This window comes from Nycticebus coucang, chromosome 11 (genome assembly GCF_027406575.1).
Source record: "Nycticebus coucang isolate mNycCou1 chromosome 11, mNycCou1.pri, whole genome shotgun sequence".
In the NCBI taxonomy this organism is placed as follows: Eukaryota; Metazoa; Chordata; class Mammalia; order Primates; family Lorisidae; genus Nycticebus; species Nycticebus coucang.
This window is the reverse complement of record NC_069790.1, coordinates 100,136,078-100,159,722: the sequence shown is the minus strand read 5'-3', so window position 1 is coordinate 100,159,722 and position 23,645 is coordinate 100,136,078. Positions and strand designations below refer to the sequence as shown.

The window sequence follows — 23,645 nt, the reverse complement described above, 5'->3', positions numbered from 1 at the left end:
TCATCTCTCTTAAAAACAGAAATATCCCCAACTTTCTTGGAACTCTTATGTTTGGTAAAATTAAAGCATAGTGAATTAATTGATCTAGAACTAAAGATGCATGTGTTTTTAAGGATTTTTGAAACTAGAAAGAAACACGTATAAAAGCTTCAGACAACTATCATGTCCTGATACATGTAGGCTCTTTTACCAAGTAACGCGTCTCTGGGTATAATTCTAACTCTAAGCTTTGTATTCTTTTTTACACTGCCATGTCCTCTACTGCCATATACTTGGGTGGTTTTCAGACTGTACTTTGCAAATCCCTAGGGTTACAAGGAATAGTTGACTGCCACGAGAGAAAAAATGGAAGGTAAAATTGAACTTTGGGCCTCCTGACACTGTGTCAGTGAGATCAGCTCCATTTTTATGTTTTATATATTGTGGTTCTGAACACATTTCATTTTTTTTAAAGAGTTCTTTTGCCTTCGAAGGTATGCAGACTTCTGTTCTAACAATCTAGAAATTGTTGTTACATTTCAGGTATATAATCACTTGACTTTTCTCCTCAGACCCTGTGTTGGGCTATTTGATGAAAGGCCTATGTGAAAAGCCCCTGGCTTCTGCTGCAGCCAAAGCCATTCATAACATTTGCTCTGTCTGCCGAGATCACATGGCTCAGCACTTTAATGGACTCCTGGAGATTGCCCGTTCCCTTGATTCCTTCATGTTGTCTCCAGAAGCTGCTGTGGGCTTGCTAAAAGGTATTTACTGCGTTAACTAGTAACAGTCTCCTCAGAGCCACTCATTGCAGTTATCTTACAATAGTCATATTCTAGTTTTTCAAGTTCTGGCTTTTCCACTATAGGAGAGTGTTGACCATGTGTACATGTATTCTTTTCTTAGAATATTTGAAGGCTATATAATTAATTCATAGTACTTGTAGTATATAGCACATACTTAGACTTGGGTGGAGACAACACATCTGTACTGAACATAATTGCTTTTTAAGTTGAAAGACTAAAAAGGGAGACCAAATAAGCTTTGTTATACCAAAGAGGTAAGTGGATGTTGAAAGGTAGAGTGCATGGATTAGGGTATAGAAGTCAGGGATCCTGGTCTCTTAGTAGTCTTTAACCATTACTGATCAGCTTTCCGGAGTGATTGGCTGCCCAGATGTACACAGCCAGAGTGCTGATGAGGCTCAGACTTAACAGAAGAATAAGAGATACTAACGCTAGGAATAAGACTTTAAATATGATGGCTACTTTTAAATATTTAAAAGATTATCTTATAAAAAAGGGATCATGTTATCAATTGTCAGCCATTTATAGGGAAGCACATATTGCTTCCTAGAAAGATTACACTTTCTAACTAAACTTCTGAAAACAGATAGGGGTGTTCCATGAGGTAATGAAATCCTTATAGCTAGTAAATTAGAAAGGATTGGGATATGTCAGATAAAGGAGTGGGTAAAATGACTTGTACAGCTTCTTCTAAGCCTGTCTCTCTGTTAAACATTTAGCCTGAGCAAAAGTGGATGGCCTTACATATGAACTATTTCTGTTGTCTTTTTTTTTTTTTGAGACAGTCTCATTATGTCGCCCTGGGTAGAGTGCTGTGCCATTACAGCTCGCGGCAACCTCAAACTCTTGTGCTTAAGCGATTCTCTTGCTTTAGCCTCCCAAGCAGCTGGGACTACAGGCGCCCGCCACAACACCTGGTTATTTTTTGGTTGTAGTTGTCATTGTCATTTGGCAGGCTTGGGCTGGATTCAAAACTGCCAGTTCTGGTGGCTGGCGCCCTAGCCCCCAGCCTGTAATTTTTTTTTTTTTTTTTTTAAGGAAACAAAAAAGGGCAAACTTAACTCTTACTTTGCTGTTCAGATTACATGTTTCACAGATGAAGAAGTGGATTCCCAGATCTCACATAAGCTCACAGAGTGTGTTGTGGTAGAATGAGAGTGAAATTCTTAATTTCATTCCATTGCCCCATTCTTCTGAATGGATTGTGTCAGTATTTCTCTTATAAGAATTGCTTGTGGTGGTTATCACAGATAAAGACTCTCTTTGACTTGCTAAATCAGAATCTCTGGGTGTTTAGAGAAACATTGTACTATGGTTTACATTTAAAAAGAACTTTGCTCAGGCGGCACCTGTGGCTCAAGGAGTAGGGTGCTGGCCCCATATAACATACCATAGGTAGTGGGTTCAAACCTGGCCCTGGCCAAAAACTGCAAAAAAAAAAAAAAAAAAAAAGGCTCAGCACATGTGGCTCAAGTGGCTAAGGCGCCAGCCACATACACCTGAGCTGGTGGGTTCAAATCCAGCCCAGGCCCGCCAAACAACGATGACGGCTACAACCAAAAATAGCTGGGCTTTGTGGTGGGCACCTGTAGTCCCAGCTACTTGGGAGGCAGAGGTAGGAGAATCACTTGAGCCCAGGAATTGGAGGTTGCTGTGAGCTGTGATGTCACGGCACTCTACCCAGGGCGACAGCTTGAGGCTCTGTCTCACCAAAAAAAAAAAAAAAAAAATAGTTTTGCTATTGACTTTATGAAGAGATTTTAAAAGTCTTTAATGAATTGGAGGGGGCACACATATTTAAACATCTTTAAACCAATAGGCTGCTGGGGAAAAATATGTCGGTGGCCCCCATAGCTCAGTGGGTAGGGTACTGGCCACATACACTGAGGCTGATGGGTTCGAACCTAGCCCAGGTCAGCTAAACAACAATGACAACTGCAACAACAACAACAACAAAATAGCTGGGCATTGTGGCGGGCACCTGTGAGTCCCTGCTACTTGGGAGGCTGAGGCAAGAGAATCCTTAAGCCCAAGAGTTTGAGGTTGCTGTGAGCTGTGGCGCCACTGCACTCTACCGAGGGTGACATAATGAGACTCTGTCTCAAAAAAAGAAAAGAAAAATAAGTTAATGTTATCTTTAGTTGTAAATATCAGTGTGAAGGTCTTACAGAATCTAAGCCAAATAAAGAAAAAACAACCATAAATAACAATGTTATAATTTTTAAAATAGTGCTGATCTTTTTCAAAGAATGGAACCAGTTATCCTGTTCTGTTATTCTGTATGATGTAGACCAATTAATTGAGTTACTTCAGTTTAGCTTTTATGTTCTTCATTTGTATCTTCCTTTGTTTTTCAGGAACAGCACTTGTCCTAGCCCGATTACCTTTGGATAAGATTACTGAATGTCTTAGTGAATTATGTTCTGTTCAGGTTATGGCATTGAAAAAGGTGAGTCCAATTAAGCAAAGTACGAAACAAGTATTAGAATTGTTTATTTACAGATGATCTTTTTTCCCCCTAAAAAAGCTGAGAGAATGAACTGAGAATTTATTCAAATTAATGTGAGTCAAAGTAGCTATATACAAGGATTAAGTACTTCAAAATCAATAGATACTCACTGTATTACTAATAACCAGTTATTGATCAAAATCATAACCTAACCATTTGTCCCTGAAGAATTATAAAGATGTCATCTCTTTTCTAATTGTGTTAATAGTGAAATAGACATACTGGTAGAATTTTTAGAATTTGACATAATGATTCTAAAGTTCATCTCTAATGATACATTGGAATGTCTAAGAAATTTTAGGAAATGAAAGGCAACTTGTTTAAAATATATAAAAGTGTAACACTAAAGCTTCATAATACAAAGTCAAATATAAAGTTGATTATATTATCTTTTAAATATTAAGTATATATGCAATCTATTTTATATAATTTAATTATAATGAAAGTTGTTGGAAAAAAATCAAATGATAACTGTTTCTCACAGTGGTCAGATAGTCAAATGTAGTATGCAGTCTTGACCAGCATATGGAATAAGATGGAGGAAAATAATTTGACAATATAAATTAAAGTTGTACCATTTGAGTAACTTTTAGGGAGTCCATTATAAAGAAATAAGCAGAGATTGAGACAAAGGTTGGTGTATAAGGGTGTATGTTGCAGTGTTTACTGTAGGTTTATACATGGGATGACTGAATGTTAATGTCTTTGTCTCTTCAGCTGTTGTCTCAGGAACCTAGTAATGGCATATCCTCAGATCCCACTGTGTTCTTAGATCGCCTTGCAGTGATATTTAGGTAAGAAAGAAGACTTTTGATGCCTTTCTTGGGTTAAAAGTTTAAACGAAGCCATTATATGTTTAAGTAAGCAATTTTTTTTTCCCCCTCATACTTCCAAGTTCTTTCTATAAATCCCCTCGTATCCAGAGGCTAACTAAGCCTGCTACCTAAAGTTTTGGGGCAAAGGCAGATTCTAAGAATTTATACTTGGTAGATCTGTTAAAAGGCCGTTGAAGGCTGGAATTGGAGGCGCATGCTTATAATCCTAGCACTTTGAGAGCCTAAGGCAGAAGGATTGTTTGAGGCCAAGACCAGCCTGGGCAACATAGTGAGACCCTGTCTCTACCCACTAAAAGAATTTTTTTTTTTTTTAAAGATAATCTCACTCTCTTGCCCAGGCTAGAGTGCCATGGCATCAGCCTTGATCACAGCAACCTCAAATTCCTAAGCTTAAGTGATCCTCCTGCCTCAGCCTCCTGAGTAGCTTGGGATTATAGGTATCTGCCACAATGCCTGGATAATTTTTCTATTTTTAGTAGAGACTGGATCTCACTCTTGCTCATGCTGGTCACAAACTCCTGAGCTCAAGGGATCCTCCTGCGTTGGCCTCCCAGAGTGCTAGAATTACAGGTGTGAGACACTGTGCCTGACCCCTCAAAAAAAGATTTAAAATAAAAATTAGTTGAGTGTGATGGCACACACCTGTAGTCCTAGCTACTTGGGAAGCTAAGGCAAGAGGATTCTTTGAACCCAGGTGTTTGAGGCTATAGTGAGCTATGATTACACCAGTGCACCCCAGCCTAGTCAGCAGAGCAAGACTCTGTTTCTAAAAAGTCAAAATTTAAAAAAAAAACAACCCTTTAAAAATGAAATATGGTGGTGCCTGTGGGTCAGTGAGTAGGGCACCGGCCCCATATGCTGAGGGTGGTGGGTTCGAACCCAACCCTGGCCAAACTGCAACAACAAAAAAATAGCTGGGAGTTGTGGCAGGTACCTGTAGTCCAGCTACTTTGGAGGTTGAGGCAAGAGAATCACCTAAGCCCAAGAGCTGGAGGTTGCTGTGAACTGTGACGCCATGGTACTCTACCGAGGGCGACAAAGTGAGACTCTTGTCTCTTAAAAAAAAAAAAAATTGATTATCTAGTTCTGTGATTCTCAAACTTTAAAATGCCCCAGTATCACCTGGGCTTATCAAAACACAGATCAATAAGTCTCATCCTACAAGTGTCTGATTCATTGGATCTTAGATAGGATCCCCAAATTTGCATTTCTATTAAAGTTACCAGATGGTGCTGATGAGTCTGTTTACTATTCCAGTGACCACACTTTCAGAACTATTGCTATTTAATCTATGGCTACAAAGAAATAAAGTGTAGTCAGTGATCAGGTGAAATTAATCCTTTGAAGTGGAGGGGAGCCTAATGTTTTTGTTGGTTTGTTTTGAGATGGAGTCTCACTACGTTGCCTTCAGTAGAATGCTGTGGTGTCACAGTTCACAGCAACCTCAAACTCTTGGGCTCAAGCAATTCTCTTTCCTCAGCCTTCCTAGTAGCTGGGACTGCAGGTGTCCACTAAGATACCTGGCCTTTTTTTTTTTTTTTTTTTTTTTATGAGACAGAGCCTCAAGCTGTCGCCCTGGGGAGGGTGCTGTGACATCACAGCTCACAGCAACCTCCAACTCCTGGGCTCAAGCGATTCTCCTGCTTCTTCCTCCCAAGTAGCTGGGACTACAGGCACCTGCCACAATGTCCGGCTATTTTTTGGTTGCAGCCATCATTGTTGTTTGGTGAGCCCGGGCTGGATTTGAACCTATTAGCTCAAGTGTATGTGGCTGGCGTCTTAGCCACTTGAGCCACAGGCGCGGAGCTATGCCCGGCTATTTTTGTTGTTGTTGCTGTCGTTGTTTAGCTGGCCCCAGCTGGGTTTGAACCCACCAGCCCCTGTGCATGTGGCTGGTGCCCTAACCACTGAACTACAGGCGCTCAGCCAAGCCTAATGTTTAAAAAGGCATTTGAATGACAGTGTTCAAAGGGTGAGTCTTACTGAATTATTTAATTTATAATTTGTCAGACCTTTGGATATAGCTTTAACTATAAACCTTATAAACATCTCTGGTCTTAGGATTTTGTGATATGGGTTAATCTTACTGGAGTTAGATGATATCTCAAAGTAGTTTGATTTGCATTTCTCTGATGATTAAAGATGATGAGCATTTTTTCACATGTCTGTAGGCCGTGCGCCTGTCTTCTTCAGAGAAGTTTCTCTTCAAGTCCCTTGCCCAGCCTGCGATGGGATCACTTTTTCTTTTCTTGCTTACATGTTTTGAGTTCTCTGAATTCTGGTTATTAATTAATTCTGGTATTAATAATACTATTAAAGTATATAAATAAGTAGCTATACATACTGTTATAGCTAGAACTATTAATAATATTGTAGAAGCCTTATCTGGGATAAGTTAAAGGCATTGTTTGCACTGATTTAATTACTGTCAACAGGGATCTATTCTCTGAGTTGGTGCAATGCTTTCCTCACATGATTGGGAGAGTCTTGTTACATGCCATTCTAAGAACCCATTAAAGATAACCTTTATTTCACAATAAATGAAAGAAAATCTGCAGTAGATATAAATGCCTGAATTAAAGTTAGATTTTTATGAAGTTGCTATTGAGCTTTTTAAAATTAAAGAGTGGCTTTCTTTTAAAGAGGTTGATAGTTAATGATGCGAGGTTCCCTGCTCCCCCTTGCTTTTTTCCCAATTATTGGGCTCTAGAACTAGACTGAGGAGTGGTTTTGACCCATTGTGGTTGGGTCCGTATTGTTTTATTTGGTTTGGACAAGAACTGTCAGAAACATCTTTGGTGGAGTACTATTCCTACAGTTTTTTCTCTTTTAATGCTGGGAGTGGTGCAATACTTGGTTTCTCTAATTTGGAAGGAACTACACATTCAGGTTTATAAGGGGAAATAATGGAAGAGACTTGGGAGTACCCTTCAGGTCATATACCCAGAGTTAGATTGAATTTGCATGTTCGAATAGAAGTGACTTAGATGTGGCAAAAAAATGGTAGGATGATTTAAAATATGTGGTTGTGTTTATTTGAATGGAGTAGACAAAAAAGGTATTGATGTAAGTAAATGGCTTTACCATCTGGTTTTCTTTATGTGATGGGAATGATACTAAATAAGCAAGTAGGGATCAGGATTCTGGGTGCACAGTGAAATTGTTCTTCTTTTACTATTTCTGGCTGTTGTCTTTTTCCAGACACACCAATCCCATTGTGGAAAATGGACAGACTCATCCGTGCCAAAAAGTCATACAGGAAGTAAGTGCTAATGGATGCCTGTGGAATCAAGGCTTTCTTCTTTTTTCCTTACAAGTCTTTGGGTAACTCAATGAAGAAGGTACTGTCTTCCAGTTTCATGGGGAGATTCATTTTGTTGATATGGTTTCAATTTCAGTGGAATGAGGGACAGAACTATCCGAATATTTATTATTTTATATTTGATAACGAAATAAGCCATGGGGAAATAGACGGAAAGGCCCGAAGAAGCAGAAAAAGATTAACTGTGTGATTCCTAGAGTTCCTAGGAGGCCTGATCAATATTAGCACAATATTGTATTTTTTTCTTTTATTAAATCATAGCTGTGTACATTAATGCGATCGTGGGGGCACCATAACACTGGTTTTATAGACTGTTTGACACATTTTCATCACACTGGTTAACATAGCCTTCCTGGCATTTTCTTAGTTATTTTAAGACATTTACATTCTACATTTACTAAGTTTCACATATACCCTTGTAAGATGCACCGCAGGCGTAATCCCACCAATCACCCTCCCTTCTCCCACCTCCCCCCTCCCTCCTCTCCCTTTCCCCCTTCCCCCTGTTCTAAGGTTATAGCTGGCTTATAGTTTCATGTGAAAGCCATAAATCAGTTTCATAGTAGGGCTGAGTACATTGGATACTTTTTCTTCCATTCTTGAGATACTTTACTAAGAACAATATGTTCCAGCTCCATCCATGTAAACATGAAAGAGGTAAAGTCTCCATCTTTCTTTAAGGCTGCATAATATTCCATGGTGTACATATACCACAATTTATTAATCCATTCATGGATCGATGGGCACTTGGGCTTCTTCCATGACTTAGCAACTATGAATTGGGCTGCAATAAACATTCTGGTACAAATATCTTTGTTATGATGTGATTTTTGGTCTTCTGGGTATATTCCTAGTAGAGGAATTATAGGATTGAATGGCAGATCTATTTTTAGATCTCTAAATGTTCTCTAAACATCTTTCCAAAAGGAATGTATTAATGCAGTGTAGAAGTGTTCCCTTTTCTCCACATCCATGCCAACATCTCTGGTCTTGGGATATTGTGATATGGGTTAATCTTACTGGAGTTAGATGGTATCTCAAAGTAGTTTGATTTGCATTTCTCTGATGATTAAAGATGATGAGCATTTTTTCACATGTCTGTAGGCCATGTGCCTGTCTTCTTCAGAGAAGTTTCTCTTCAAGTCCCTTGCCCAGCCTGTGATGGGATCACTTGTTCTTTTCTTGCTTACACGTTTTGAGTTCTCTGAATTCTGGTTATTAAACTTTTGTCGGAAACATAACCTGCAAATATCTTCTCCCATTCTGATGGCTGTTTGCTTGCTTTACTTACTGTGTGCTTGGCTGTGCAGAAGCGTTTTAGTTTGATCAGGTCCTGGTAGTGTATTTTTGATACTGCTTCAATTGCCCCGGGTGGGGGGGGGGTGTTCTCCTCATAAAATACTCAACCAGGATCCCCAAACCAGGGAAAGACTCAACAAGAAAAGAAAATTATAGACCAATATCACTAGTGAATATAGATGGTAAAATACTCAATAAGATCCTAACAAACAGAATCCAACAACACATCAAAAAAATTGTACACCATGACCAAGTCGGGTGTATCCCAGGGCCTCTAGGCTGGTTCAATATGTGTAAATCTATAAATGTAATTCAACACATAAACTTAAAAATAAAGACCATATGATTCTTTTAATCGATGCAGAAAAAGCTTTTGATAATATCCAGCATCCCTTCATGATCAGAGCACTTAAGAAAATTGGTATAGAAGGGACATTTCTTAAACTAATAGAGGCCATCTACAGCAAACCCACAGCCAATATCGTATTGAATGGAGTTAAATTGAAATCATTTCCACTTAGATCAGGAACCAGGCAAGGTTGCCCATTGTCTCCATTGCTCTTTAACATTGTAATGGAAGTTTTAGCCAGTGCAATTAGGGAAGAAAAGACGATCCAGGGTATCCACATAGGGTCAGAAGAGATCAAACTTTCACTCTTTGCAGATGATATGATTGTATATCTGGAAAACAATAGGGATTCTACTACAAAACTTTTAGAAGTGATCAAGGAATATAGCAATGTCTCAGGCTACAAAATCAACACCCATAAATCTGTAGCCTTTATATATACCAACAATAAGCAAGCCGAACAAACAGTCAAGGACACTATTCCTTTCACAGTAATGCCAAAGCAGATGAAATATTTGGGAGTATACCTAACAAAGGACGTGAAAGATCTCTACAAGGAGAACTATGAAACTCTAAGAAAAGAAATAGCCGAAGATGTTAACAGATGGAAAAACATACCATGCTCATGGCTGGGAAGAATCAACATTGTTAAAATGTCCATACTGCCCAAAGCAATATATAATTTTAATGCAATTCCTATTAAAGCTCCATTGTCATACTTTAAAGATCTTGAAAAAATAATACTTCGTTTTATATGGAATCTGAAAAAACCTCGAATAGCCAAAACATTACTGAGCAATAAAAACAAAGCAGGAGGAATCACGCTATCAGACCTGAGACTGTACTATAAATCCATAGTGATCAAAACAGCATGGTACTGGCACAAAAACAGAGAAGTAGATGTCTGGAACAGAAAAGAGAACCAAGAGATGGATCCAGCTACTTACCCTTATTTGATCTTTGACAAGCCAATTAAAAACATTCAGTGGGGAAAAGATTCCCTAATTTAACAAATGGTGCTGAGTAAACTGGCTGGCAACCTGTAGAAGATTGAAACTGGACCCACACCTTTCACCATAAACTAAGATAGACTCTCACTGGATAAAAGATTTAAACTTAAGACATGAAACTATAAAAATACTTGAAGAAAGTGCAGGGAAAACTCTTGAAGGATTCGGCCCCGGTGAATATTTTATGAGGAGGTCTCCCCAGGCAATTGAAGCAGTATCAAAAATACACTACTGGGACCTGATCAAACTAAAAAGCTTCTGCACAGCCAAGAATATAGTGAGTAAAGCAAGCAGACAGCCCTCAGAATGGGAGAAAATATTTGCAGTTTATACCTCCGATAAAGGTCTAATAACCAGAATCCACAGAGAACTCAAACGTATTAACGAGAAAAGAACATGTGACCCCATCTCAGGGTGGGCAAGGGACTTGAAGAGAAACTTCTCTAAAGAAGACCGATGCAAGATCTACAAACACATGAAAAAAAGCTCATCATCCTTAATCATCAGAGAAATGCAAATCAAAACTACTCTGAGATATCACCTGACCCCCGTAAGAGTAGCCCACATAACAAAATCCCCAAACCAGAGATGTTGGCGTGGATGTGGAGGAAAGGGCACACTTCTACACTGCTGGTGGGAATGCCCACTAATACATTCCTTCTGGAAGGATGTTTGGAGAACACTTAGAGACCTAAAAATAGATCTGCCATTCGATCCTATAATTCCTTTACTGGGTTTATACCCAGAAGACCAAAAGTCACAATATAACAAAGACATCTGTACCAGAATGTTTATTGCAGCCCAATTCATAATAGCTAAGTCATGGAAGAAGCCCAAGTGTCCATTGACCCACAAATGGACTAGCAAATTGTGGTACATGTATACCATGGAATACTATGGAGCCTTAAAGAAAGATGGAGACTTTACCTCTTTCATGTTTACGTGGATGGAGCTGGAACATATTCTTCTTAGCAAAATATCTCAGGAATGGAAGAAAAAGTATCCAATGTACTCAGCCCTACAATGAAGCTAAATTATAGCTTTCACATGAAGACTATAACCCAATTATAGCACAAGACTATGGGGAAAGGGCCAAGGAAGGGGAAGGGAGGGGGGAGGTTTTGGTGGAGGGAGGGTAATGGGTGGGGCCACATCTATGGTGCATCTTAGAATGGGTACAGGCGATTGCACTAATGTACACAGCTATGATTTAACAATAAAAAAAAGAAAAAAAATACTCGCTGAGACCAATTTCTTCAAGGGTTTTCCCTGCACTCTCTTCTAGTATTTTTATGGTTTCATGTCTTAAGTTTAAATGTTTAATCCAGTGCGAGTCTATCTTAGTTAATGGTGAAAGGTGTGGGTCCAGTTTCAGTCTTCTACAGGTTGCCAGCCAGTTCACCCAGCACCATTTGTTAAATAGGGAATCTTTTCCCCACTGAATGTTTTTAATTGGCTTGTCAAAGATCAAATAACGGTAAGTAGCTGGGTTCATCTCTTGGTTCTCTATTCTGTTCCAGACATCTACTTCTCTGTTTTTGTGCCAGTATCATGCTGTTTTGATCACTGTTGATTTGTAGTATAGTCTGAGGTCTGGTAGCGTGATTCCTCCTGCTTTGTTTTTATTTCTGAGTAATGTCTTGGCTATTCAAGGTTTTTTCTGATTCCATATAAAACGTATTTTTTCAAGATCTTTGAAGTATGACAGTGGAGCTTTAATAGGGATTGCATTAAAATTGTATATTGGTTTGGGTAGTATGGACATTTTAACAATGTTGATCTTCCCAGCCACGAGCATGGTATGTTTTTCCATTTGTTAACATTTTCAGCTATTTCTTTTCTTAGAGTTTCATAGTTCTCTTTATAGAGATCTTTCACGTCCTTTGTTAGATAAACTCCCAAATATTTCATCTTCTTTGGCACTACTGTGAATGGAATAGAGTCCTTAACTGTTTTTTCAGCCTATTATTGGTATATATAAAAGCTACCAATTTATGAATGTTGATTTTGTAACCTGAGACACTGCTGTATTCCTTGATCACTTCTAAAAGTTTTGTAGTAGAATCCCTGGTGTTTTCCAGATATATAATCATAAAATCTGTGAAGAGCGAAAGTTTGATCTCTTCTGACCCTATATGGATACCCTTGATCACCTTTTCTTCCCTAGTTGCAGTGGCTAAAACTTCCATTACAATGTTAAAGAGCAGTGGAGACAATGGGGAGCCTTGTCTGGTTCCTGATCTGAGTGGAAATGATTTCAATTTAACTCCATTCAAGACGATATTGGCTATGGGTTTGCTGTAGATGGCCTCTATTGGTTTAAGAAATGTCCCTTCTATACCAGTTTTCTTGAGTGTTCTGATCATGAAGGGATGCTGGATATTATCAGAAGCTTTTTCTTGCATCAGTTGAGAGTCTATAATTTTCTTTTCTTGTTGGGTCTTTGCTGGTTTGGGGATCAGGGTGATGTTTGCTTCATAGAACGTGTTGGGTAGTCTTCCTTCTTTTTCTACCTTTTGGAACAGGCTGAGTAATATAGGTACTAATTCCACTTTAAAGGTTTGGTAGAATTCTGATGTGAAACCATCTGGTCCCAGGCTTTTCTTTTTAGGGAGGTTTTGTATGGTTGATGCTATTTCCGAACTTGATATGAGCCTGTTCAACATTTCCACTTGATTCTGGCTAAGTCTTGGAAGGTGACGTGCTTCCAAGTATTGGTCAGTTTCCTTCAGATTTTCACATTTCTGAGAATAAAGTTTCTTGTAATATTCATTAAGGGTTTTTTGAATTTCTGAGGAGTCTGTTGTTATTTCGTCATTTCTGATTGATGAGATTAGAGATTTTACTCTTTTTTTTTCCTGATTAGGTTAGCCAAAGGTTTATCTATCTAATTGACCTTTTCAGAAAACCAACTTTTTGATTTATTGATCTGTTGTATAATTCTTTTGTTTTCAATTTCATTTAATTCTGCTCTAATTTTGGTTATTTCTTTTCTTCTAGTGTGTTTGGGGTTGGAATGTTCTTCCTTTTCCAGTTGCTTGAGATGTCCCATTAAGTTGTTAACTTCCTCTCTTTCCGTTCTCTTGAGGAAGGCTTGCAGTACTATAAATTTCCCTCTTAGGACTGCCTTTGCGGTATCCCAGATGTTCTGATAATGCGTGTCTTCATTCTTGTCTTCATTGTCGTTTTGTTCCAAAAATTTGGCAGTTTCCTTCTTAATCTCATCTCTGACCCAGCTATCATTCAGCATAAGGTTATTTAACTTCCATGTTTTTGTATGAGTATGCAGATTCCTGTTGCTACTGAGCTCAACTTTTATTCCATGGTGGTCCGAGATGATGCAAGGAATAATTTCTATTCCTTTAAATTTGCTGAGGTTAGACTTGTGATTGATTTTGGAGTATGTTCTGTGGGCTGATGAGAAGTATGTGTATTCAGTTTTGTTGGGATGAAATGTTCTGTAAATGTCTGCTAAATCCAAATGTTGGATGGTTAGATTTAAATCTAAAATTTCTTTGCTCAGCTTCTTATTGGAGGATCAATCCAACACTGCCAAAGGAGTGTTGAAATCTCCAACTATTATGGACCTGGAGGAAATCAAGTTGCTCATGTCAGTTAGAGTTTCTCTTATAAATTGAGGTGCATTCTGGTTGGGTGCATAGATATTAATAATTGAAATCTCATCATATTGAGTAATACCCTTAACAAATATGAAGTGACCATTCTTATCCTTTGTTACTTTTGTTGGTTTAAAGTCTATTGTATCTACAAATAAAATGGCAACACCTGCTTTTTTCTGGTTACCATTTGCCTGAAATATGGATGACCATCCTTTCACCCTGAGTCTATATTTGTCTTTCAAGGTAAGATGTGACTCTTGTATGCAGCAAATATCTGGCCTGAGTTTTGTATCCAGTCAGCTAACCTGTGCCTCTTTAGAGGACAGTTTAAGCCATTCACATTAATGGAGCATATTGATAAGTCTGGTAAAATTTGGGGTATAGAGTTTTTCGAAAGTCCAGTGGACATTTTTCATCCTTTCACCACTGTGGAAGTTGGAGTTTGATCAAAAGTATCTGAGTGAGTTTACTTTTATGGTAGAGGATTGGGCTGGTCATTATGGAGGATAGGTCTGAGAATATCCTGAAGAGCTGGTTTGGTTATGGCAAATTTCTTCAACATCTGAATGTCATTAAAGTATTTAATTTCTCCATCGTAAATGAAACTCAGTTTAGCTGGATACAGGATCCAGGGTTGAAAGTTATTTTACTTTAGGAGATTAAAAGTCGATGACCACCCTCTTCTAGCTTGAAAAGTTTCAGTAGAGAGATCTGCAGTCATTGTAATATTCTTCCCTTTGTAGGTAATGGATTTCTTACGTCTGGCTGCTTTCAGAATTTTCTCCTTCATATTAACTTCAGTGAAGTTAATTATGATATGTCTGGGGGATGTCTTATTCAGATTGAGTCGTGCTGGGGTTCTGAAACTGTCTGCTGTCTGAATTTCAGAATCTCTTGGCATGTCTGGAAAATTCTCTTTCATAATTTCATGGAGAATGGCCTCTGTGCCTAGCAAGGCCACTTCATCACTTTCAGGGATTCCAATGAGGCGGATATTAGCCTTCTTTGAATTATCCCAGAGCTTTCTGAGAGAATGATCTGTTTTTGCTCCCCATTTCTCTTCCTCTTTGAGAGTTTGGGAGTGTTGAAAGGCTTTGTCTTCAATGCCAGAAATCCTTTCTTCTACTTGCTCCATTCTGTTACTGAGGGATTCTACTGTATTTTTCAGATCTTTGAGGGCTGCAAATTCTTGCTTCAGTGCATCAAAATCTTTGGTGGTTTTGTCTTTAAATTCGTTAAATTCTTGAGACGACTTTTGAATTTCTCCTCGAATTTCTAATTCCAACTTTTGAATTGCTGCTTGAATTTCTAATTCCAAATTTTCCTCCATTAATCTTGTTTGCAGTCCAAATTCTGAATTTGATTTCTGACATCTCGGCCAGCTGTTTATGAATGGGATCTTCAGTTACACCTGTCATATCTTTCCTTTGGGGGGTTGATCTATTCTGGTTATTCATGTTACCAGAGTTTTCCCGCTGATTCCGCCCCATGATTGTTTTACACCATTTGATTTTTCCCCTGGCGCTTTGAGGACCCGTACAGTGCTATGGCCTGAGAAACTGGGGATCTGTTAGGTGTGTTGGGGCTGAGTGGTTCTGTCTTGTTTTCAATTGGTCTCTGTTTGACCCTAGTGAAACAGTTACTCTGGGTTGAAGTCTCAGAGGGCCTGTGTTTCTGTCCTAGATCTGTTCCGTGGTAGTTGCCACCTGAGTAGATGCCTGGCCTCCTCTGGTTGCCCAGGGAGACAGGGGATGTGGCTTCAGAATATCCGGGAGTGAGCCTTATTGTTGCTGAAAGACGGCTGCTGCTCTGCGCCTCGAGGCACTGCATCTCCGGTGTGGTTCCCTCTCAGCCGACCACTCCTGTGGTCCAGAGTCAGCACTGACCAGCTGCAATTTAGGCTCTGTCCACACCCCTCGAGAAATCACCCAAGAATCTGGACTCCTGGGGGATAGGCCTCCAGACCTCAGAGTGAGAGTGGAGGGGAGTGCTGGGAGCTCAGAGTTGCAGGTAGAGAATATATACAGTTTTATGCCTGGCAGGAGAACGCCGTGGCACCCTAGTAGGGGAGGTAGGTCCAGTTTTTAGAGGGTCTCTCCTGTGGAGTGTAGTGGGAGGACCTTTGAACTTTGCTCGTTTGTTTGTGGGACACTCCGAGCCGTTCTCATGGGGGAGGGGACTCCCATCCGCTTGGTGATGGATTTTGTACTTTTCGTTTGTATCCTTGGGGTCGCAGCTCGCCTCAGTGGGGTTGATGTGCATTCTTCAACCTTCTCTCTTGGTGCAGCTCATATCCACCTGGTTACTTGCTAAATTTCTGTCCTTTAACTCTCCTTCTGGATGGGAGCCTCTGTGGAACGCTGGCTTCAGTCAGCCATCTCGTCTCCGCCCCCCTTAGCACAATATTGTTGACAAAGCTAGTGATGTCACTTCTTATCAATACATATTTCCCCTCTACTTGTTTTCACTGATGGTAATGTGAGGATGTTAAGGTAAAGAGTCATGGTTTGAGAAGTGCTTTCAGACTTCAGGGGAGTTACTGCATAAATACCACATATTCTAAAGTGTTCAATGTTACCAACTGATGCCATTTCCTAAACTCTAATCCTTTTTGTTCAAGGGTTTTGGCCTTCTTGGAACTACCTTTAAACATATCTTCCTCTATAACTCATACTCATTCTTTTCACTGTCTCTCAGGAAGTCTGAAGTTTAGGAAAATGTGTATCTCTCTCTGTCTTTTAGCAAAGTTAGATGTGCTTTTCTTCCTGTTTTAAAGAGTCGGTGTGTTTTTCTTAATAAGTAGTATTGTTTTTTGGTGGGTGGGGTATTGAACCTGTGCATACCAGCCAGAATCAGATGATGTGTGTTCCTATAAAGAATGTTTCATCTGAATTACTTAAATCCAGAATTAGTTATTTAAAATCAGATTAAATGTTACCAACCAGGAGTGTATTTTCAGCCATTGATTGCTGATTATTTTCTTTCTTGTGCTCTTTTACTTTTGATTTAGATATGGCCAGTTTTATCTGAGACTCTAAATAAGCACCGGGCTGACAATCGGATTGTAGAACGGTGTTGCAGATGTCTGCGCTTTGCTGTTCGCTGTGTAGGCAAAGGATCTGCAGCCCTGCTGCAGCCACTAGTCACACAGGTAAGTTCTTCAAGAGAAAGAAAAATGTGAAATAATGGGACCCTTTAGGACGAAATCTTTGATGAAACTCATTGCTTTTGTTTTTATTAAATAAAAAACTAAAAAATCTTTGAAAGAGCAGTACCTGTGGAGGTTACGTTGTCTATAAAGAAAATAGTTTATGATCTCTTCTCTATAGTGGTAGTCTAAGTAGCAACACATTCCTGTGTGAAATTATGTGAAGAGAATGACTTTCATCTTCTTCAGAACTATTGCTATAGAATGTATGGGTACATTGTACAATGTACATGTTTTATATTGATTTCTTTGGAGGAAAATGTGCCAAGAGCTTTGTTATTTCCTGGCCTGAAGAGATTTTCGTTCATCTTAACCTCAGGTGGTTCACATAAGTCTCTTGTCAAAAATAAATTTGATTCTTTAAATCATTAAGATTGATGTATGGTGTGACCACTGATGAAGTTAAGATCATATTAACATATAGAATTACTCTATATGAGAAGATTGTGCTTAGGTCATTCAGTTATTTGTGTTGATATTTAACCTTACAGCAGGAGCCAAGACTAGGGTAAATCAAGGGCATAGGCCAGGCCCAGTGGCTCACGCCTGTAATTCTAGCACTTTGGGAGGCCATGGTGGAAAGATTCCTTCTGGGAGTACAACACCATCCTGGGTAACATAGTGAGACCACCATCTCTACAAAAGGGCGGCGCCTGTGGCTCAGTCGGTAAGGCGCCGGCCCCATATACCGAGGGTGGCGGTTCAAACCCGGCCCTGGCCAAACTGCAACCAAAAAATAGCCGGGCGTTGTGGCGGGCACCTGTAGTCCCAGCTACTCGGGAGGCTGAGGCAAGAGAATCGCTTAAGCCCAGGAATTGGAGGTTGCTGTGAGCTGTGTGAGGCCACGGCACTCTACCGAGGGCCATAAAGTGAGACTCTGTCTCTACAAAAAAAAAAAAAAATAAGAAAAATTAGCCAGCTATGGTGGTGCATGCCTGCAGCTACTGAAGAGACTCATGTAGGAGGATCACTCGAGCACAGAAGTTGGAGGCTGCAGTGAGCTGTGATGGTGCTACTATACTGTAGCCTGGGCAATAGAGTAAGAAAAAGAACTAGGGCACAGAATTAAGGGAAGCTGCCAATCTTATATCTGTGATTCTGAGAAAGTACCTTCTGAAATTTTGCACCCATATTGTGGGGAAAACTACTGTAGGGCTCCAGACTAGAACCATAGTCTATCTGAAATGACCCATTTCTACCTGGGCGGGTCACCTATGGCACAGATTTTAAGGAGGTCTCGATCCTCTGACTGAGTGCCTCCTTGAATTCTTCATTCTGGGCTGTCAAGCCCTGACTTAACTTATTCCTTTGAGTATGCAACATAGCACAGATTCATATCTACCATCTCATGCTCATTCTATGGCATGAGGTGAATTCATGTAATAAGACCAATACATGTGTGCTGTGATTGATGGCATTTTAAATAAATGATTGTATAGTTACCACTTAATTTTTAGAGGATAGTGGAGTAAAAATCCCAGATAAATAATTTAATTTAAATATGCGTATTATATTAAAAGTTGTTGGGGGGTTTTATTTTTAAGACAGAGCCTCAAAGCTGTTGCCCTGGGTAGAGTGCTGTGGTGTCACAATTCACAGCAACCTCAAATTCGTGGGCTTAAGCGATTCTCTTGCCTTAGCCTCCCTAGTAGCTGGGACTACAGTCGCCCACCACAATGCCTGGCTATTTTTTGGTAGTAGTTGTCATTGTTGTTTGGCAGGCCCGGGCTGGATTCAAACCCTCCAGCTCCTGTGTATGTGGCTGGCGCCTTAGCCGCTTGAACTACAGGTGCTGAGCCATATATTAAAAATTTTATTCTGTTGAGATCTAGATGTCTTGATTGGAAACGCCTCTTTTTTTTTTTTACTTAAAAGATACATAGGTTTAAGGGAAACATAAATTTAAACAATGTGTTTACTGTCTTCTCAGGGCATTTGATGATTTTATTTCAAGTGTGTCTATACATCTTATTTTAAAAATGACATACCTGGCTTGCACCTGTAGCTCAGCAGCTAGGGTGCCAGCCACATACACCAGAGCTGGCAGGTTCGAACCCAGCCTGGGCCTGCCAAACTAACAGTGACAACTACAATCCAAAAATAGCCAGGCGTTGTGGTAGGCGCCTGTAGTCCCAGCTGCTTGGCAAGAGAATCGCTTAAGTCTAAGAGTTTGAGGTTGCTGTGAGCTGTGATGCCATGGCATTCTACAGAGGGCAACATAATGAGACTCTGTCTCAAAAAAAAAAAAAAAAAGACATACCTATAATATAATACAAATGTGAGCAACCTGTAGGTGTTGGAAATGAAGTATACCATGCTAGGGTTTAATTTATGTATGTATTTTACGCACGTTCTCTAGTAGCTTCCAACTTGAAGTATTAGCTGTCACACTGCATTATCTTGGGAAGACAGATAGTCAGTGTCAGAACTCTAAATAGAAAACTTGAAAATTATTGAGAAATTGAATACTGTGTTCCTGGAAATGTTGCAAACAAGCTTTACTATGTTGCTTTAAAGAGAAGAGACTATCTCTGAATTGCTTCATGGAGCAATTATAAGTAGATACTTATTAAAGGGTGAAGATGTAGACTAATTTTTTGTTTTTTTTTCTTGGCAGATGGTGAACGTGTACCACGTACATCAGCATTCCTGTTTCCTGTACCTTGGCAGTATCCTTGTGGATGAGTATGGCATGGAAGAAGGCTGTCGGCAGGGACTACTGGACATGCTCCAGGTTGGAGAGAATGGATGCATCAGGCCTGAGGAGGGTTTATAGGCCTGGCAGTGTGTTCTTCACCATATCTTTATTCTGTTGTTTCTTTATGTTTTCCCCCAGCATGATAATTTCCTAATAACAGGGAAGTAAAAACTTCCTAGCTGTTCTATGGACAGGCCTGTTTGAGAGAAAGGGGGTGGGGGCAGGTGGGGAGAGACTGACACTAACCACTTTAGCATAATGATCATTACAGATATTACAGCCTGGTTTATGCTCACCAAAAGCCTCGTGCTTTTGTGGGGTAGGTGAGCAAATTGAATCTCTTAAGCTCAAGCATAATTGTATTTTATTTAAACTTCTTGCCCAGAATTGCCAATGAACAAGTTTACTTAGCAGCAAAGAGGGTTTAAGGGTTGGTAGCAGATACTGGAAAAAGCTCTCAATAAACCTCTTTTTATCTCCGTCCTAATCACAGGGAGGGAATAGATTATAAAAGTATGCTTTTCCTTTTCCCCGGATGTTATTCCATTTAAAATTTAGATTTTAGGGTGGCGCCTGTGGCTCAGTGGGTAAGGGTGCCAGCCCCATATACTGAGGGTGGCGGGTTCAAACTCGGCCCCGACCAAACTGCAACAAAAAATAGCCAGGCATTATGGTGGGTGCCTGTAGTCCCAGCTACTCGGGAGGTTGAGGCAAGATGCACAGGGGTCCTCAAACTATGGCCAGCGGGCCACATGAGGCGGTGTGATTGTATTTGTTCCTGTTTTGTTTTTTTGCTTCAAAATAAGATATGTGCAGTGTGCATAGGAATTTGTTCATAGTTCTTTTTTTAAACTATAGTCCGGCCCTCCAACAGTCTGAGGGACAGTGAACTGGCCCCCTGTTTAAGTTTGAAGACCCCTGAAATTGTACTGGCCCCCTATTTAAAAAGTTTGAGGACCCCTGAAATCGCCTAAGCCCAGGAGTTGGAGGTTGCTGTTAGCTGTGAAGCCACGGCACTCTATCAAGGGTGATAAAGTGAGACTTTGTCTCTTTAAAAAAAAAAATTGAGATTTTATATTTATAATGAAAATTCCCTTAGTGGGTGAGACCATATCTAGTACATAAATGGAATCTTTGTTTTCAACAATTTCTAAACTTTGATATAACATCTATCTAGTTTATGAACTAAAAATCAATACCCTTAACCCTTTCTGAAGTGTGGACTGCATGTATGACAGTTGTTTATGTGGGAATGATTTCAGTCCTTTTCCTGATCTGATTCTCATCACTGTCATTTTCTTTTCCCACCTATGCTTCCCTTCCTTGTTTCCTTTGTATTTATTGTGATAATTGGCAAGTCTGAATGCAGTGGCATTTCTACATAAACATTTCTTTTAAAATCACTTTTGTTTTTAAAACCTCTGTTTTTTTTTTTTTTTTTTTTTAGGCACTGTGCATCCCCACCTTTCAACTCCTAGAACAGCAGAATGGTCTCCAGAATCACCCTGACACTGTAGATGACCTGTTCAGGCTAGCCACCAGGTAAATCTATCTGAAGACCAAGCCCCCTCCCCTTCATTTAATTGCTTATTCCATCATTGCCATCTGACACTTGGCTCTTTTCTTCTCCTAAAATAAGGTCACTGGGGTAGGTAGATTAGTGATTCATAACTCAAGGTGAAGGTGTTGGGCTGGGAGCAAGAGGTAAAGTAGCTAAGTTCACAGTAAGCGTGCTTGGTAAAAACACTTGACTAGATACTCTATACAATCCTCTATAGTTTTAACTTTTTTTTTTTTTACTCTGCCCACACTGGAGTGTAGTAGCACAGTGACTCAATCATAGTTCACTGCAACCTGGAACTCTTGGAAGCACTGTTCCCATTTAAGCTTTTCAAGTAGCTGGGACTACAAGTGTGTGCCACTGTGCCTGCTAATTTATTTTTTTTTCATTTTTTGTAGATGGGGTCTCACAATATTACCCAGGCTGGTCTTGAACTCCTGGCTTCAGTTGAGCCTGTAGGCATGAGCCACTGCACCCAGCTCAGTTTTAACTTTTTATGCTGCTGTGATTTCATGCTTCACCTTCACTTTTTCCTTGAGAAGCTTAACATCCTTTAAATATAACCATATCTCAGAATAAAGAATTCTTAGGGTTTTAAGGTACCCTAGAAGTTTTCTGGTACTGCACTTCTTAACTTTATCCCTAGCTTGTCATCCCACTTAACTGCTTAATTTCCTTTTACTGGTAGCCCTAACAGTGTGGTTGCTAAACTTCTGCTTGGAACCAACTATTATATTATTTACAAATGTGAAATAATATTAACTTGATTATTTCTTCTCAGGATGGAATATTGAACGTTTTTTTGTTAGTTAGACAAGTTAGAAAAACTTTTCTCTGGAGTGGATAAGAGAGGGTTGTTGGATGGACTGTCAGCCTCTTTTCCCAGGGTATATTCCTTGGAAAACTAATTTCTAGGGACGCTCTTTGCACAAATGATGAAATAAGTTTGGAAAATACTTTATCTTGTTTTTTTTATTATTGTTGGGGATTCATTGAGGGTACAATAAACAAGATTGCATGGATTGCATTTGTTAGGCAAAGTCCCTCTTGCAATCGTGTCTTGCCCCCTACTTTATCTTTTTCTTAAGAGATTCTCCCAGTACATTAAAAGATCTGAGAAACTGTGTAGTAGTTTAAAACAAAAAAACAGAGAAGCAGAACATCTTGTAAAATACAAAATTTCCCAAACTTACTTGAATACACAATCTTTCTTTGTGAATTCCTATTGATATCCTGGGAAACTGGCATTCTGTAAATATATTATGGTTTGGGAAATGCTGTTCAAGAGTTTCTAAGATTTGGCCTTTTAACCTAGGAGCCTTTTTTTTTTTTTTGGAGACAGTCTCACTATGTCACTCTCCAAGAGTACTGTGGCGTCACAGCTCACTGCAACTTCCAACTCTCAGACTTAAGCGATTCTCTTGCCTCAGCCTCCCAAGTACCTGGGACTACAGGTGCTCGCCACACGCCTGGCTACCTTTTTTTTTTTTTTTTTTGGTTGTAGTTATCATTGTTGTTTGGCAGGCCCGAGACAGGTTCTAAACCGCTAGCTCCAGTGTATGTGGCTGGCGCTCTACCTGCTGAGCTATAGGTGCTGAGCCTAACCTAGGAGACTTTTATTTTTAAACTCTTTTGACAGATTTTCCTTGAAACTACCTGCCTTGATTTATAGTTGGAAAATACAGTTGGAAATTGAGTTTGTGGACATGACTTTTTATATGCTAATCTGAGATATGGTCCCTTCCTTGCCCTGGCATTTTTTTAAACATTTTTTTTAATTGTTTTAAAGAGCAGCTTTAGGTTCACCATAAAAGTGAATGAAAAGTATAGACAGTTCCCATATTCCTCCTATCCATCCAAACACATAGCCTTCCCTATTATCAGTATCCTCACTAAGAGTGATCCATTTGTAGCAATCAATCAACCTGTATTAACACATCGTTATCACCCAAAGTTTATGTTAGGATTCACTTTTGATGTTGTGTTCTGTGGGTTTTGACAAATGTATAATGAATGACATGTACCCACCATTATAGGTAGTATAATGTAGAATACTCTGAATGCCCTAAAAATCCTCTGTGCTCTATCTGTTTATCTCTTCCTTCCCCCTAATTCTTAGCAACGACTGGTCCTTTTACTGTCTTTTATCCTGGCTGCTTTTGCAATCTAATCCTGTCATTTATACCTGATCTTCTTTCCACACCAGGTTCATTCAGCGTAGCCCTGTCACCTTGCTGAGGAGCCAAGTAGTCATCCCTATCTTACAGTGGGCCATTGCTTCTACTACCTTGGATCACCGCGATGCCAATTGTAGTGTCATGAGGTTCCTACGAGACCTCATCCATACTGGGGTAGCCAATGATGTAAGTGTTAACATTGTTTCTCTTCTACTTCACAGCTTATTATCTTCTGTCTCTTCCTCATTTCTCATAGTAGCAGTCCCCAGTC

At 39.6% G+C, this 23,645-nt stretch overlaps 1 protein-coding gene across 3 annotated transcripts in view; it reads left to right on the top strand.

Annotated features, from left to right (window-relative positions):
* TNPO3 (transportin 3) overlaps positions 1–23,645 on the top strand; it is a 108,823-nt gene that overhangs the window by 64,833 nt on the left and 20,345 nt on the right. For all 3 annotated transcript variants that reach the window (XM_053608892.1, XM_053608891.1, XM_053608893.1), the window contains exons 12-19: positions 552–743; positions 3,143–3,234; positions 4,012–4,088; positions 7,332–7,392; positions 16,741–16,881; positions 19,556–19,672; positions 21,084–21,178; positions 23,404–23,560. In XM_053608892.1, coding sequence (XP_053464867.1) covers positions 552–743; positions 3,143–3,234; positions 4,012–4,088; positions 7,332–7,392; positions 16,741–16,881; positions 19,556–19,672; positions 21,084–21,178; positions 23,404–23,560 — 932 coding nt within the window. The remainder of the gene's footprint in view (positions 1–551; positions 744–3,142; positions 3,235–4,011; positions 4,089–7,331; positions 7,393–16,740; positions 16,882–19,555; positions 19,673–21,083; positions 21,179–23,403; positions 23,561–23,645) is intronic.